Below are 18,080 nucleotides of genomic sequence, written 5' to 3'. Positions count from 1 at the left end.
CCCAAACCTTTACATACAACTGTAACATTCTGCTTTATTACAGCAACCTGGGCCTGATCTTTAACATGTTCAAGGTCAAATTAGAATGTTGATAAACACGCATGCTTTAAAAGTGAGGTGGAAGCCAGAGCACCCAGAAGGAACCCACGCAAACATGGGGAGAATGTGCAAACTCAACACAGAAAGGACCAGTTGGAAGCAATCCCAGGACCTTCTTCCTGTGAGGCAACAGTGCCAACCACTAAGACACCGTGCCGCCCAATATACACTGCTCAAAAAAAATTAAAGGAACACTTATTAATATCAGAGCATTGGTATCAAGTCTTCGGAGTGAGATTGCATCAGAATTTTGGCTCTCTGTTGGGACTGTTTACACAGAGACTGCTACCTGCTGCTTGGACTTGAACTAACAGTCTTTTTCAAGACTTTTTTACCTTTTTACTTTTTTTAACTTTTTTACTGTGCTCCAACGCCTAAGGAAGACCTCTAACGGTCGAAACATCGCGACGGAGCACTTTTATCAGCTAACTTTCATTAGCTTGCTAACTCTTTCGTTTTTATTTTTTTATTTTTATTTTATTTTAGCACCGTTGTCGTGCGTTCGCTGTTGTCGTGCGTTGCCTGTGCTGCTTCGTGGCCTGTTTGGTGCCTTGATTGGGGCACTCCTTCTGCTGAATCACCTCTAAATTATTTACACATTATTCACTTTGTGTGTTTTTGGGAATCTGCTAGCTTAGCGCAGCTACTAGCTCTTAGCCGATTTAGCATGGCGGCTTCTCCTGTCTCTCCCGTACTTTTCTGCTCTGGGTGTGAAATGTTTAGTTATTCCTCGGCCTCCTTTAGCAGTAACGGTACTTGTAATAAGTGCAGCTTATTCGTAGCTTTGGAGGCCAGGCTGGGCGAATTGGAGGCTCAGCTCCGCACCGTGGAAAATTCTACAGCTAGCCAGGCCCCTGTAGTCGGTGCGGACCAAGGTAGCTTAGCCGCCGTTAGTTCCCCCCTGGCCAGATCCCGTGCAGATCGGGAAAGCAGGCTGACTGGGTGACTGTGAGGAGGAAGCGTAGCCCTAAACAGAAGCCCCGTGTACACCGTCAACACCGTTCTACATCTCTAACCGTTTTCCCACTCGACGATACACTCGCCGAGGATCAAACTCTGGTTATTGGCGACTCTGTTTTGAGAAATGTGAAGTTAGCGACACCAGCAACCATAGTCAATTGTCTTCCGGGGGCCAGAGCAGGCGACATCGAAGGACATTTGAAACTGCTGGCTAAGGCTAAGCGTAAATTTGGTAAGATTGTAATTCACGTCGGCAGTAATGACACTCGGTTACGCCAATCGGAGGTCACTAAAATTAACATTAAATCGGTGTGTAACTTTGCAAAAACAATGTCGGACTCTGTTGTTTTCTCTGGGCCCCTCCCCCAATCAGACCGGGAGTGACATGTTTAGCCGCATGTTCTCCTTGGATTGCTGGCTGTCTGAGTGGTGTCCAAAAATGAGGTGGGCTTCATGATAATTGGCAAAAGCTTCTGGGGAAAACCTGGTCTTGTTAGGAGAGACGGCATCCATCCCACTTTAGAGGGAAGCAGCTCTCTTTCTAGAAATCTGGCCAATTTTTTGGATCCTCCAACTGTGACTGTCTAGCGTTGGGACCAGGAGGCAGAGCTGTGGTCTTATACACCTCTCTGCAAGCTTCTTCTCTCCCCTGCCATCCCTCATTACCCCATCCCCGTAGAGACGGTGCCTGCTCCCAGACCACCATAACCAGCAAAAATCTATTTACAGCATAAAAATTCCAAAAAGAAAAAATAATATAGCACCTCAATTGCACCACAGACTAAAACAGTTAAATGTGGTCTATTAAACATTAGGTCTCTCTCTTCTAAGTCCCTGTTGGTAAATGATATAATAATTGATCAACGTATTGATTTATTCTGCCTAACAGAAACCTGGTTACAGCAGGATGAATATGTTAGTTTAAATGAGTCAACACCCCCGAGCACACTAACTGTCAGAATGCTCGTAGCACGGGCGGGGCGGAGGATTAGCAGCACTCTTCCATTCCAGCTTATTAATTAATCAAAAACCTAGACAGAGCTTAATTCATTTGAAAGCTTGTCTCTTCGTCTTGTCCATCCAAATTGGAAGTCCCAAAACCAGTTTTATTTGTTATTATCTATCGTCCACCTGGTCGTACTGTGAGTTTCTCTGTGATTTTCAGACCTTTTGTCTGACCTTAGTGCTTAGCTCAGAATAAGATAATTATAGTGGGCGATTTTAACATCCACACAGATGTGAGAATGACAGGCCTCAACACTGCATTTAATCTATTATTAGACTCTATCGGCTTTGCTCAAAAAGTAAATGAGTCCACCCACCACTTTAATCATATTTTCGATCTTGTCTGACTCTATGGTCTGGAAATAGAAGACTTAACCGTATTCCCTGAAAACTCCCTTCTGTCTGATCATTTTTTAATAACATTTACATTTACCCTGATGGACTACCCTGCAGTGGGGAATAAGTTTCATTACACTAGAAGTCTTTCAGAAAGCGCTGTTAACTAGGTTTAGGATATGATTCCTTCTTATGTTCTCTAATGTCATATACCAACACAGGCAGAGTAGCTACCTAAACTCTGTAAGGGAGTTAGAGTATCTCGTCAATAGTTTTACATCCTCATTGAAGACAACTTTGGATGCTGTAGGCTCCTCTGACAAAAGAGAGCTTTAACTCAGAAGTGTCTGACTCCGTGGTATAACTCACAAACTCGTAGCTTAAAGCAGATAAACCCTTAAGTTGGAGAGGAAATGGCGTCTCACTAATTTAGAAGATCTTCACTTAGCCTGGAAAAAGAGTTTGTTGCTCTATAACAAAAGCCCTCCGTAAAGCTAGGACATCTTTCTACTCATTCACTAATTGAAGAAAATAAGAACAACCCAGGTTTCTTTTCAGCACTGTAGCCAGGCTGACTAAGAGTCAGAGCTCTATTGAGCTGAGTATTCCATTAACTTTAACTAGTAATGACTTCATGACTTTCTTTGCTAACAAAAATGTTAACTATTAGAGAAAAAAATACTCATAACCATCCCAAAGACGTATCGTTATCTTTGGCTGCTTTCAGTGATGCCGGTATTTGGTTAGACTCTTCTCTCGATTGTCCTGTCTGAGTTATTTTCATTAGTTACTTCATCCAAACCATCAACATGTTTATTAAACAGCATTAGTGAAGGTTACAATGATCTTCTTATGGCCTCGGACAGTGGACTCATCTCTGTGCTTGTTCTGTTAGACCTCAATGCTGCTTTTGATACTGTTGACCATAAAATTTTATTACAGAGATTAGAGCATGCCATAGGTATTAAAGGCACTGCGCTGCGGTGGTTTGAATCATATTTTGTCTAATAGATTACAATTTGCTGCTTTCAGTGATGCCGGTATTTGGTTAGACTCTTTCTCTCGATTGTTCTGTCTGAGTTATTTTCATTAGTTACTTCATCCAAACCATCAACATGTTTATTAGACCCCATTCCTGCCAGGCTGCTCAAGGAAGTCCTACCATTATTTAATGCTTCAATCTTAATATGATCAATCTATCTTTGTTAGTTGGTTATGTACCACAGGCCTTTAAGGTGGCAGTAATTAAACCATTACTTAAAAAGCCATCACTTGACCCAGCTATCTTAGCTAATTATAGGCCAATCTCCAACCTTCCTTTTCTCTCAAGATTCTTGAGAGGGTAGTTGTAAAACAGCTAACTGATCACCTGCAGAGGAATGGTCTATTTGAAGAGTTTCAGTCAGGTTTTAGAATTCATCATAGTACAGAAACAGCATTAGTGAAGGTTACAAATGATCTTCTTATGGCTTCGGACAGGTGGACTTATCTCTGTGCTTGTTCTGTTGGACCTCAGTGCTGCTTTTGATACTGTTGACCATAAAATTTTATTACAGAGATTAGAGCATGTCATAGGTATTAAAGGCACTGCGCTGCGGTGGTTTGAATCATATTTGTCTAATAGATTACAGTTTGTTCATGTAAATGGGGAATCTTCTTCACAGACTAAAGTTAATTATGGAGTTCCACAAGGTTCTGTGCTAGGACCAATTTTATTCACTTTATAACATGCTTCCCTTAGGCAGTATTATTAGACGGTATTGCTTAAATTTTCATTGTTACGCAGATGATACCCAGCTTTATCCTATCCATGAAGCCAGAGGATACACACCAATTAGCTAACTGCAGGATTGTCTTACAGACATAAAGACATGGATGACCTCTAATTTCCTGCTTTTAAACTCAGATAAACTGAAGTTATTGTACTTGGCCCCACAAATCTTAGAAGCATGGTGTCTAACCAGATCGTTACTCTGGATGGCATTTCCCTGATCTCTAGTAATACTGTGAGAAATCTTGGAGTCATTTTTGATCAGGATATGTCATTCAAAGCGCATATTAAACTAATATGTAGGACTGCCTTTTTGCATTTACGCAATATCTCTAAAATCAGAAAGGTCTTGTCTCAGAGTGATGCTGAAAAACTAATTCATGCATTTATTTCCTCTAGGCTGGACTATTGTAATTCATTATTATCAGGTTGTCCTAAAAGTTCCCTAAAAAGCCTTCAGTTGGTTCAGAATGCTGCAGCTAGAGTACTGATGGGGACTAGCAGGAGAGAGCATATCTCACCCGTGTTGGCTTCTCTTCATTGGCTTCCTGTTAATTCTAGAATAGAATTTAAAACTCTTCTTCTTACTTATAAGGTTTTGAATAATCAGGTCCCATCTTATCTTAGGGACCTCGTAGTACCATATTACCCCATTAGAGCGCTTCGCTCTCAGACTGCGGGCTTACTTGTAGTTCCTAGGGTTTGTAAGAGTAGAATGGGAGGCAGAGCCTTCAGCTTTCAGGCTCCTCTCCTGTGGAACCAGCTCCCAATTCAGATCAGGGAAACAGATACCCTCTCTACTTTTAAGATTAGGCTTAAAAGTTTCCTTTTCGCTAAGGCTTATAGTTAGGGCTGGATCGGGTGACCCTGGACCATCCCTTGGTTATGTTGCTTTAGACGTAGACTGTGGGGGGTTCCCATGATGCACTGTTTCTTTCTCTTTTTGCTCCGTATGCATCACTCTGCATTTAATCATTAGTGATCGATCTCTGCCCCCCTTCTCGGCATGTCTTTTTCCTGGTTCTTTCCCTCAGCCCCAACCAGTCTCAGCAGAAGACTGCCCCTCCCTGAGCCTGGTTCTGCTGGAGGTTTCTTCCAGTTAAAAGGGAGTTTTTCCTTCCCACTGTGGCCAAGTGCTTGCTCATAGCGGGTCGTTTTGACCGTTGGGGTTTTTCATAATTATTGTATGGCCTTGCCTTACAATATGGAGCGCCTTGGGGCAACTGTTTGTTGTGATTTGGCGCTATATAAGAAAAAAGTTGATTGATTGATTGAAGTCAATTCACCTTCTGGGATATTGATCTGGTCAGTAAAGTAGTTGGGGGGAGAGTGTTAATCAGCCGGCCACTGGTGTGAATGTCTCTGACCAAACAATCAGACTTCATGAGGGTGGCTTGAGGGTCCTACGTCAACAGTGGGCCCTGTGCTCACTAGCTGGCACCGTGGAGCTCAATTGTCATTTGCCATAGAAGTAATTGGCGGGTCTGCTGTTGGTGCCCTGCACTTTTCACAGATGAGAGCAGGTTGAGCGACAGATGTGAAAGGGTCTAGAGATGCCGTCGAGAGTGTTATGCTGCTTGCAACATCATTCAGCATGACCGATTTAGTGGTGGGTCAGTGATGGTCTGGGGAGGCATAATCCTGGAAGGACCCGTAGACCTCTACAGGCTAGACAACGGTCCCCTGTCTGCTATTACAACGTAGGTATTGGGATGAAATCCTTGGACCCACTGTCAGAACCTACACTGGTGCAGTGGATCCTGGGTTCCTCCTGGTGCACAACAGTGCCCACCCACATGTGGTGAGAGGATGCAGGCAGTTCCTGGAGAATGAAGGAAGTGATACCATTGACTGGCCCCCATGCTCCTTTAAAGTCTTGAAATAAGTGTCTCAATTTCTTCTCTGTCCTTTACATTAAAGGTTTCAGGACGGCTCAACACGATCGATCAGGTAAGTGATGTATGGAAGACACGGTGAAAGAGATGAAGCGAGACAGATCAGAGAAAGATTAATATTTGTGCCACCCGTTCAGGTCACGCTACGTGGGCCATGGCTTCCTCCAAACCAGACATCCTCCTTATCCTGCTGCAGAAGTTGATGGAAGAAGGCAACATGCTCTACAAGGTACGTGACACTGAATGCTGTTATGACAACAAGAAGCATCATCAACATCAAACGTGGTTTATTTTTAGATTTCTCAGCAATTTTCTTCCATGAGTGGTGTCTTTCTCTCAGAAGGGACGTATGAAGGAGGCGGGCCAGCGTTACCAGTACGCTCTGAGGAAGTTACCTCGAGAGGGACAAGGAGACGAACTGAAGGGCCTGAAAGACCTGCGAGTCTCCCTCTATCTCAACCTTTCTCGCTGCCGCAGGAAAACCAATGTACGCCATGCAGTACAGCACATTAGGTTCATGTGTGTTTGGACACTGATGTAGTTGTTCACAGCACGTTAGAGTTGAAAGCAAATAATGAATAAGAGCTTGTCATGCACACTGCCTGCTTCAATTTGGGTGTAATTAATGACATAAGAGGGACTTGGACAGGTGGCTGCTGAGCTGTTTCAGTGTGTGTGTGTGTTATTCCCTCATCATCAAGCTGTCAGATGAACAGTGTAGAATGGTGTGACCTGGAGGACAGTGAGGCGGGCTTGTAGCCAGAACATCATCAGTTCAAGGAACCTCCTGGTGTGCAGTTGAGCGCCTTGCAGAGCATCATGCTTCATGCAAGTGTGTGTGAGTGAGATGCATCATTGTAAAGCACTACGACGAGCTGCATCAGATGAAAAAGTCCAATAGAAACATTCACTTTGAAACAGATTTGAGTTCAGTTACGGTCCCAGGAAACAATTTGATGTTTTGAAAACATCTCAGAAACATTTTGGTTTGGTTGGTAGAATATCTTGAAAATGTTTTGGAAAATGTTTTGTGGCAGTGCAACTATAATGTTTTGTAACTCTTTCTTGATCAAAAAGTAAGTCCCTTCGGCTGCTCTCTTGTTTTCACTCGGGGTCACCACGGCAAATCTGCATGCTGAATTACACAAGTTTTACGCTGGATGCCCTTCCTGATGCAGCTCCACAAAAACCTTTCTCAATCAATATTTCAATAATAAAATCTCACTGGATTATTAATATATATATATATATATATATATATATATATATATATATACCCTCAACAAAAATAGAAATGCAACACTTTTGGTTTTGCTCCCAATTTGTATGAGATGAACTCAAAGATCTAAAACTTTTTCCACATACACAATATCACCATTTCCCTCAAATATTGTTCACAAACCAGTCTAAATCTGTGATAGTGAGCACTTCTCCTTTGCTGAGATAATCCATCCCACCTCACAGGTGTGCCATACCAAGATGCTGATTAGTGCACAGGTGTGCCTTAGACTTCCCACAATAAAAGGCCACTCTGAAAGGTGCAGTTTTATCACACAGCACAATGCCACAGATGTCGCAAGATTTGAGGGAGCCTGCAATTGGCATGCTGACAGCAGGAATGTCAACCAGAGCTGTTGCTCGTGTATTGAATGTTCATTTCTCTACCATAAGCCGTCTCCAAAGGCGTTTCAGAGAATTTGGCAGTACATCCAACCAGCCTCACAACCGCAGACCACGTGTAACCACACCAGCCCAGGACCTCCACATCCAGCATGTTCACCTCCAAGATCGTCTGAGACTAGCCACTCGGACAGCTGCTGAAACAATCGGTTTGCATAACCAAAGAATTTCTGCACAAACTGTCAGAAACCGTCTCAGGGAAGCTCATCTGCATGCTCGTCATCCTCATCGGGGTCTCGACCTGACTCCAGTTCGTCCTCGTAACCGACTTGAGTGGGCAAATGCTCACATTCGCTGGCGTTTGGCATGTTGGAGAGGTGTTCTCTTCACAGATCAATCCCGGTTCACACTGTTCAGGGCAGATGGCAGACAGCGTGTGTGGCATCATGTGGGTGAGCGGTTTTCTGATGTCATTGTTGTGGATCGAGTGGCCCATGGTGGCGGTGGGGTTATGGTATGGGCAGGCGTCTGTTATGGATTAAGAACACAGGTGCATTTTATTGATGGCATTTTGAATGCACAGAGATACCGTGACGAGATCCTGAGGCCCATTGTTGTGCCATACATCCAAGAACATCACCTCATGTTGCAGCAGGATAATGCACGGCTCCATGTTACAAGGATCTGTACACAATTCTTGGAAGCTGAAAATGTCCCAGTTCTTGCATGGCCGGCATACTCACCGGACATGTCACCCATTGAGCATGTTTGGGATGCTCTGGACCGGCGTATACGACAGCGTGTACCAGTACCTGTCAATATCCAGCAACTTCGCACAGCCATTGAAGAGGAGTGGACCAACATTCCACAGGCCACAATTGACAACCTGATCAACTCTATGCGAAGGAGATGTGTTGCACTGCATGAGGCAAATGGTGGTCACACCAGATACTGACTGGTATCCCCCCCCAATAAAACAAAACTGCACCTTTTAGAGTGGCCTTTTATTGTGGACAGTCTCAGGCACACCTGTGCACTAATCATGGTGTCTAATCAGCATCTTGATATGGCACACCTGTGAGGTGGGATGGATTATCTCAGCAAAGGAGAAGTGCTCACTATCACAGATTTAGACTGGTTTGTGAACAATATTTGAGGGAAATGGTGATATTGTGTATGTGGAAAAAGTTTTAGATCTTTGAGTTCATCTCATACAAATTGGGAGCAAAACCAAAAGTGTTCCGATTATATTTTTGTTGAGTGTGTGTGTGTGTATATCTTTATTCTAGCCATTTATATGCATCTTTACAATAAAGTGCCTGATCTTCACTTGTACAGTAGTGTTCAGAATAATAGTAGTGATATGTGACTAAAAAGATTAATCCAGGTTTTGAGTATATTTCTTATTGTTACATGGGAAACAAGGTACCAGTAGATTCAGTAGATTCTCACAAATCCAACAAGACCAAGCATTCATGATATGCACACTCTCAAGGCTATGAAATTGGGCTATTAGTAAAAAAAAAAGTAGAAAAGGGGGTGTTCACAATAATAGTAACATCTGCTGTTGACGCTACAAACTCAAAACTGTTATGTTCAAACTGCTTTTTTAGCAATCCTGTGAATCACTAAACTAGTATTTAGTTGTATAACCACAGTTTTTCATGATTTCTTCACATCTGCAAGGCATTAATTTTGTTGGTTTGTAACCAAGATTTCGCTCGTTTACTGGTGTGCTTGGGGTCATTGTCTTGTTGAAACACCCATTTCAAGGGCATGTCCTTTCAGCATAAGGCAACATGACCTCTTCAAGTATTTTGACATATCCAAACTGATCCATGATACCTGGTATGCGATATATAGGCTCAACACCATAGTAGGAGAAACATGCCCATATCATGATGCTTGCACCACCATGCTTCACTGTCTTCACTGTGAACTGTGGCTTGAATTCAGAGTTTGGGGGTCGTCTCACAAACTGTCTGCGGCCCTTGGACCCAAAAAGAGCAATTTTACTCTCATCAGTCCACAAAATATTCCTCCATTTCTCTTTCGGCCAGTTGATGTGTTCTTTGGCAAATTGTAACCTCTTCTGCATGTCTTTTATTTAACAGAGGGACTTTGCAGGGGATTCTTGCAAATAAATTAGCTTCACACAGGCGTCTTCTAACTGTCACAGCACTTACAGGTAACTCCAGACTGTCTTTGATCATCCTGGAGCTGATCAATGGGTGAGCCTTTGCCATTCTGGTTATTCTTCTATCCATTTTGATGGTTGTTTTCCATTTTCTTTTACGCGTATCTGTTTTTTTTTTGTCCATTTTAAAGCATTGGAGATCATTGTAGATGAACAGCCTATAATTTTTTGCACCTGCGTATAAGTTTTCCCCTCTCCAATCAACTTTTTAATCAAATTACGCTGTTCTTCTGAACAATGTCTTGAACGTCCCATTTTCCTCAGGCTTTCAAAGAGAAAAGCATGTTCAACAGGTGCTGGCTTCATCCTTAAATAGGGGACACCTGATTCACACCTGTTTGTTACACAAAATTGACGAACTCACTGACTGAATGCCACACTACTATTATTCTGAACACTACTGTATGTATTGTGAGTATCATGTCATCTCTACAAGGATATTAGTTTGTCTATTCATTCCTCATCAGTACTCTCATCACGGTGAGACTCTGCAGGACTGAGTGGGGGTGTCATTTCTGCCTTTCCCTGCAAACATTAAAAATAAAATTCATCACAGTTACAATAAAATACGGTATCATAAATATACATAATCATAGGGAAAATTAATAGTTAAGAAAAATGAAGTGAATACTTATAAGTCGATGCAACCAGACACTTCTAGTGACGTTTTCAGCTGTTCACTGGCAACTAGAAGTGGTTTGATCTGCGTGTTGTTTATTACTGCCCCTTTCATTGCTGCATTTGTGCTCAAAAATCAATAACGTTCTGGTTTAATTCATTTTAGTCCCCAGTGAAAACATGACCCCCAAATAACTAAAAATAGAGCCGAGATTGAAAAATGTTTAAAGTCTCCTTTAAATCTGATTTCTTAATGACGTTGGCAAGCATTTCCTAAAACCGTGTCAACAGACGACTGTAGAATTACTGTGCGTGTGTGTGAGACCTGGAAGTAGGTGGTGACACCATGAATGGCTGTCTGCTGTTTGTGCATGTGTGTGGCCTTTAGCCAGGTTTAGAATCGCCCCCCGTTGATTACAGGCATCCTAAAGGACTGTGTAAAAATGCCATCCTCTGGGTCACTGTGAATAATGGAGCAGATAATGTGAAGTAAGTAAGTAATAAGGTCGAGAGCTGCAGCCCCCTTTTTCTCCCCTTTCTGTGCCTCCATGGTCCGGGTGCACAGACTAAATCCACATTTTCTATCAGAATGCAAGCAGAAAGGTCCAGGAGAGAAACGACATGATACCGTCATTAAATATTCAGCAGCAATGCGCACAAGCTCACACTGAAAGGCGCCACTTTGACTCGACCGAAGGACAGAATCACCGTTCAGTCAGGTCATTAAATATTCACCTGAGGGTGACGATGAGGAAAACAAGCAGCTCTCTGTTGTTTCTCTTCCCGTCTACACTGCTTCCGTTTCATCCCTCACACTCACAGGATGTGGAGGCAAACAAACACGACCATAATTACTATTAGTGCTAAAAACACGCAGCTGGTGATATTTGGCAACAGGGTTCTCAAACTACCATTCTGGGGGCCAGATCTGGTCCCCAAAGTATTGTCACAAGAACTTGCTCGTGCTTAGAATTAAATCGTGGCCAACACTTTTATTTCTCATTTTGTCCTAGACTTCAGTGAACATGCACACTAGCTTATTTCTCCGTGTAGATCCAGAGTTGCATCAGGAAGAGCATCTGGTGTAAAACCTAAAATCAGAGCTCCAATAGGGATGGATCATCTGCTGAGGTGACTCCAAACGAATAAGAGTACTAAAAACACCCAAATACAACACTAAAAGCAGCAGTTCAATAGTTTAGTGTTGGAAAGCAGCTGCTCTTGTGTCACATCACACATCAAGTGGGAGACAAAACCCCACCCCCCAGTGGCCCCTATGTAATTTGGATTTGGACATCACAACCCCCCTCGACAATCCAGACAAAGTGACAGGTTGTAATTTATCAATTTAAAATTCCTAATTCTAGCTGCAAAGTGTTCTAGCTCCAAAACGCCAAATGAAAACAAGATGAAGCATGATCAGTATTATTATTTAAAAGCTGAATATATTTATTGGGAATTTTGTGAGGTATACTTGGTGTTAATTAACATTATGGCCCAAATATTTGACACCAAAATGATTTCAGGGTCAATGGATCTGCTTCTGTCAGATCTTGCAGACTTCCAAGTGCTGTTACAACGTGCTTCTTCTAAATAAGGTGACAAGTGTTAATGTCCAAGCTGACTGTGTGGGACAGGAGTTGGACTACCAGTACAGTATGTAGACCAGGTTCAATTTCATGTCTGTGTGTTACACTACTCCCCTGTGTCCTTGGACAAGATACTTCATCTGCATTGTCCCAGTCCACCACCAGCTGTAAATGGGTATCAGCCTTGGCAGGAGTCATAACTGGTGTCTGGTGATAGACGAGTGTGCAATTCAAATAAACACTTAGCGGAGGGACTGTATAGGACTTACCTGTCTGGAATGTAGCATTAGTTTATTTAGGTGAGGTCACATGTTCACCATTTCTTCAGATTCAACAACAACAACAACAACAACAACAACAAAATGTTTATATTGTCTTTGACCATTTACACACCTTTGTGTAAAACAGAATAAAGAGGATTTGAAAGGAATGTTCAGCAACTTTATTGTTTTAAGATTTTATATATATATATATAATACCAAAGGGGCTGGTTACTTATGCAACCCATCATCTTGACTTTTATAGTTTTAATTAATTTATATCAAATTGTACAGATTGAGTTTGAGTCCAAGGAAGATAATTTTAGAAACTTTCATACTGAGAAGCCTGAGCTATATTTTGCATTTGAAATGCCAAAAATAATTTAAAATGCATGAAATACCAAGGGGCTGAATACTTTTGCAAGCCACTGTATAATGTCTGGGGTGCAGACATGAATGGCCAGTTGATACAGTGGGGCCAAAAAGTATTTAGTTGGTCCCTGATTGTGCAAGTTCTCATACTTAGAAAGATGAGAGAGGTCTGTAATTTTCAACATAGGTACACTTCAACTGAGAAACAAAATGAGAAAAAAAATCCAGGAAATCACATTGTAGGATTTTTAAAGAATTTATTTGTAAATTATGGTGGAAAATAAGTATTTGGTCACCCACAAACAAGCAAGATTTCTGGCTCTCACAGACCTGTAACCTCTTCTTTAAGAAGCTCTTCTGTCCTCCACCTGTTACCTGTATTAATGGCATCTCTTGGAACTCGTTATCTGTATAAAAGACATGTGTCCACAGCCTCAAACAGTCAGACTTCAAACTCAACCATGGCCAAGACCAAAGAGCTGTCGGACACCAGGAAGAAAATTGTAGATGTGCACCAGGCTGGGAAGAGCGAATCAACAATAGTCAAGCAGGGTGGTGTGAATAAATCAACTATGGGAGCAATTGTAAGAAAATGGAAGACATACAAGACCATTGATAATCTCCCTCGATCTGGGGCTCCACGCAAGATCTCATCCTGTGGGGTCAAAATGATCATGAGAATGGTGAGCAAAAATCCCAGAACTACATGGAGGGACCTGACTGATGAATGACCTGCAGAGAGCTGGGACCAAAGTAACAAAGGCTACACACAGAGAGGGACTCAAATCCTGCAGTGCCAGGCGTGTCCCCCTGCTTAAGCCAGTATATGTCCAGGCCCATCTGAAGTTTGCCAGAGAGCATATGGATGATCCAGAAGAGAATTGGGAGAATATCATGTGGTCAGATGAAACCAAAATAGAACTTTTTAGTAAAAACTCAACTTGTCGTGTTTGGAGGAAGAAGAATGCTGAATTGCATTCCAAGAACATCATACCTACTGTGAAGCCTGGGGGTGGAAACATCATACTTTGGGGCTGTTTTTCTGCAAAGGGCACAGGACGACTGATCCGTGTTAAGGGAAGAATGAACGTGGCCATGTATCATGAGATTTTAAGCCAAAACCTCCTTCCATCAGTGAGAGCATTGAAGATGCAACGTGGCTGGGTCTTCCAGCATGACAATGATCCCAAACACACCACTCGGGCAATGAAGAAGTGGCTCCGTAAAAAGCATTTCAAGGTCCTGGAGTGGCCAAGCCAGACTCCAGACCTCAACCCATAGAAAATTTGTTGAGGGAGTTGAAAGTCAGTGTTGCCCAGTGACAGCCCCAAAACATCACTGCTCTAGAGGAGATCTGCATGGAGGAATGGGCCAAAATACCAGCTACAGTGTGTGCAAACCCTGTGAAGACTTACAGGAAACGTCTGACCTCTGTCATTGCCAATAAAGATTATGTTACAATGTATTGAGTTGAACTTTTGTTATTGACCAAATACTTATTTTCCACCATAATTTACAAATTGAAAGTGATTTCCTGGATTTTTTTTTTCTCATTTTGTCTCATAGTTGAAGTGTACCTATGACAGACCTCTCATTTTCCAAAGTAGGAGAACTTGTACAATCAGGGGCTGACTAAATACTTTTTTACCCCACTGTATATGATGCAGGCATGGCTATAGAGTCCCCCTTCCTTAGGGCCCCATCACGCATAGTGCGCATGTGGTTGAATTGTGCATGAAGCAGGAATTGTTTACAAAACGTGTAAAATTGTAGCTGCCTCTAACGACTCGTACAGCTGTTGCTACAACTATTTGCGCACACCAGCGTCTGAAAGACAGTGTGTGCGCTGTGAGAGCCCATTGAACCCTTTCGCAGCAGGTGTCGGCCAAATTTCAGCTGACACACACAAACATCTAACACCATTTGTTTGGCACTTAGAAAATGTGTGGCCAGTCACATTATCATCACAAAAACAGTCAGCAGACAATCACTGTCGAGCTGGATGTTAAATTTGTCACAGTGCCCCACAACTGGAGTTGCAAAAACCACACACGTGGTGCATGTGTCTCGCACGTGTGTGCGTGTGCTCCCCCCTTTGTATGTACAGATCTGATCATGTGGGGGCCAGACAGTGAGGTCTGACTGCACACAGCAGGAGGAGGGGCCTGTCAGCTGATCACAGCACACTGACAGCTGGATGATGGCTCAGTGCACACATTACAAACACAGAAAACACCGCCAGGACAGTTATATAACACCTATATACGCAACTACATAACAAATAACGAAAATGAATGACCAAATAACGCTGTGTGGTCTGGGTGCTGGGGAGGGGGGAGTGTCCACTCACAGCAGCGGCTGTAAAGATCTCCGCTTCTGGATGCCCCAGTTTGAGAACACGTTCCGTGTTTGGAAGGATATGAAGTTACAACGTCCAGTAATCAGAGTTTATGGGTTCTAACCCCGTGAGTGACATTTATTATTATTTATATCAACCCAGTGATATTCACTAATTATGCAGCTGGTTTTTATTTTATTGTTCTCCACATCAGCGGCGTGATGTGGTGCAGCTGCTCACACTGTGTTCCTGCTCGAAAGACACAGTCGCATGCACGAACCGTCGCACCGGGATTGTGCACGCCTGCCGTCGGCGCAATGTTTTCGTAGTTCGCTCATACGATCTGTTTTGCTGTGAGTCGCTCTGAGTTGTACTTATTCGCACTATATGTGAAGGGGCCCTTATGGTTGTCAGTCTTTGATCTCTTTCTGTGTGTGACTAACTCCTTCACTGGGTGTTGTCTTGTTTCAGAGTTCTCTCTAATGGCTTTAAAATTAAATGTGCTTTTTTGACTGAAAATACAGGACTTTGGGATTGCAGAAGAATTTGCAACAAAAGCTTTGGAATTGAAACCCAGATCTTATGAAGCGTATTATGCCAGAGCTCGAGCCAAGAGGAGCAGCAGGTACGACACTGATCCGTGATGTGGAGAACTTCAAACCATGTAGAAAAAAACAGCATAATTTCTAAAAAGTCAATCACAGCACTGGGATGTCGTGATGGTACATGAACGTGACTTGAAAGTTTTTGTTTGTTTCTCCCCCCCGTTGTTAACAGGCAGTTTGCAGCAGCACTGGCAGATCTCCATGAAGCGGCACGACTCTGCCCGTCCAACCGCGAAATCCGCCGTCTGCTGGGAAGGGTGGAGGAGGAATGCAAACATCACCAGAAGATATCAAACACCAGCACCAGGGACCCTCACACACACCACCGTCCACCTCCAGAGGAGGAGATGGACCCCTATTCACAGGCAAGTCTAGAGAGGCCAACCCCTGCTGATGCAGAGAAGGAGGAAGAGAAGGAAGATGCTGACGAGGAGAAGGCGAGACTCCAGTGTGGCAAAAGCCCAGACGTTTGGCCTCTAAATCCATACGCGCCCAACAAGACTCCCCCTGGAGGTGTCGCCTTTGGTTTGGCAGATCAGGGGCCATGTTTTCCTCGGAAGGACTATGTACAGAACCAGCTGTTTGTGGACATGCCCGAGCCTGTTCCTGCAGTCACCAGGCAGACCCAAAACCAGGGCAGCAGAACTCACCACCACTGCCACTCGCTCCAGTCAGTGAGCAGAGACGGGGGCAGGCCTCAGTCTCTGTGCGGCTCCTCCAGCCCACTGCCAGGTAGACACATTTCCACCTCCCTGAGGCCTGCACCCGTGCTCGGTGTTGACATTGGCTCCGTACCAACCAGTGAACAGTCTGCACACAGTCCCACCGACCACTTTCACCCCATGTCCCCCAGCAACGCTTCACCACCCGGTCCAATCCCGCTTTACCATCCTCGCTCCGCCAGCTTCTCCAGGGGCTCTGACAGACTCTCCACACATTCTGTGGCTCTGGATAGTCTGGCTCTGGCGTCCGGTATGGAGGTCAGGAGGGAGGGCGGTGGAGGAACAGCAGGCTCACGGGGCTCTAGCTCCAGTCAGGCCTCCAGTGGGAACCTCTCAGACAGCGGCAGACAAGTTCCAGATGTCCCGTGTCCCATTAAAAACAGTGGAAGCTTCAAAGGAAAACCAGATCTTAAGCCCCGCCCTTTCATGGGCGTCACGGACAAAGTGGTGCGAGTCCAGGGCCAGCAGACCGGTAGTGTGGGTCGACAGGGGCAGGGAGGTGGAGGGGCAGAGAGTTTCAATATGTCCATGATGGAATTACAAGGTTTAAACAGCGAGTTCAAACACGCTTCGTTCCAGGAGCAGCTTTCTGTAAGTCAGGCCAACAGTCAGCAGCACGGCAGGGAGTTTGGAGACCGACTCCACCAGCGGGACGCCAGAGCCACCACATCCTCCCAGCAACGCTTCCCCGATGGGAGGAACCGACAGGCCAGCTTGACGAGAGACAACCCGGCCCTTCACATGGCTCCCATGAAACCAAAACGCTCATTCATAGAGTCCAATGTCTGAATATAGTTTATCAAAGCACAGAAACAAGCTGTTAAAAGAACAACAACAAAAAACCCACTCCGCTTTAGGAAGAACAGGAGGCTAGTCGACGGGCAGCGTCTCACCCTGAGCCTGTTTTGTAGAAATATGCTGCTGTGCTGCATTTAAACGGAGAACCAGTGTTCCACTCAGGCTGCTCTGCTTTTGCTTACATGTCTACAGCTACACAAGTGTATTCAAGAAAACCACACATACCTTAATTACAGAGTTCCAAACAGTAAGTATTAGAGTGTCTCAAACTTTGGTTTATTATAGAAAAAAAAAAAAAATATATATATATATATATATATATATATGTCAGAGAAAGCTTTGTGCACGAATATATAAAACCTCATGTTATTAGATGAAGAATATGACCATTTCTAGTGTCGTGTCTTTTAAAAAACATTTATATTTGTACTGTGTATACTATATTGAAGATGATATATTTCCCTGAAAGTGTTCCTCTTTCAGCATTCCAGGCTTCAACATAAATTGTGTACTAGAGGTGCATTTAAAAGGCAACATGACATCGTTGGAACCACAAATATTGACATATTGGCTTCACTATTCACATTATGTTTATTTTTGCATAGTAGAGCACATTCACATGATGTGTTTATGGGTTTATTTGAACACAGAGCATTTACAGAAGTAACAGTAAAGGAAAAAACTATAACAGCTGTCTTACAACTTTTTCAGTAATAATATTGTTACAGAATATTACCACATTATTATTGTGGTATAATAAAAATATTTATGGCAGTACTACAACTTTTCTCCATCTACTTTTTTCACGGTGTAATAAGGAAATGTCACCAAAATTTAGATTCAAATACTAACTTTTCAGAGAATATGAATGATAACACACACACAAAAAAATTTC

General features: G+C 43.3%; 2 protein-coding genes across 3 annotated transcripts in view; one reads left to right on the top strand and one right to left on the bottom strand.

The window, feature by feature from the left end:
* LOC117532145 (protein TANC1-like) overlaps positions 1-17,217 on the top strand; it is a 177,603-nt gene extending 160,386 nt beyond the window's left edge. Inside the window, 5 exon segments of the mRNA XM_034195439.1 lie at positions 6,092-6,121; positions 6,204-6,295; positions 6,407-6,553; positions 15,585-15,685; positions 15,838-17,217. Coding sequence (XP_034051330.1) covers positions 6,092-6,121; positions 6,204-6,295; positions 6,407-6,553; positions 15,585-15,685; positions 15,838-17,176 — 1,709 coding nt within the window. The 3' untranslated portion in view covers positions 17,177-17,217.
* The window catches only part of wdsub1 (WD repeat, sterile alpha motif and U-box domain containing 1), an 80,130-nt gene continuing 67,292 nt past the window's right edge, over positions 5,243-18,080 (bottom strand). For both annotated transcript variants that reach the window (XM_034195449.1, XM_034195457.1), the window contains one exon: positions 5,243-5,253. The gene's annotated coding sequence lies outside the window, so the exon portion shown is untranslated. The remainder of the gene's footprint in view (positions 5,254-18,080) is intronic.

Source organism: Thalassophryne amazonica, chromosome 2, assembly GCF_902500255.1.
Source record: "Thalassophryne amazonica chromosome 2, fThaAma1.1, whole genome shotgun sequence".
NCBI classification, from domain to species: domain Eukaryota; kingdom Metazoa; phylum Chordata; class Actinopteri; order Batrachoidiformes; family Batrachoididae; genus Thalassophryne; species Thalassophryne amazonica.
This window is presented reverse-complemented; position numbering and strand designations above follow the sequence as displayed.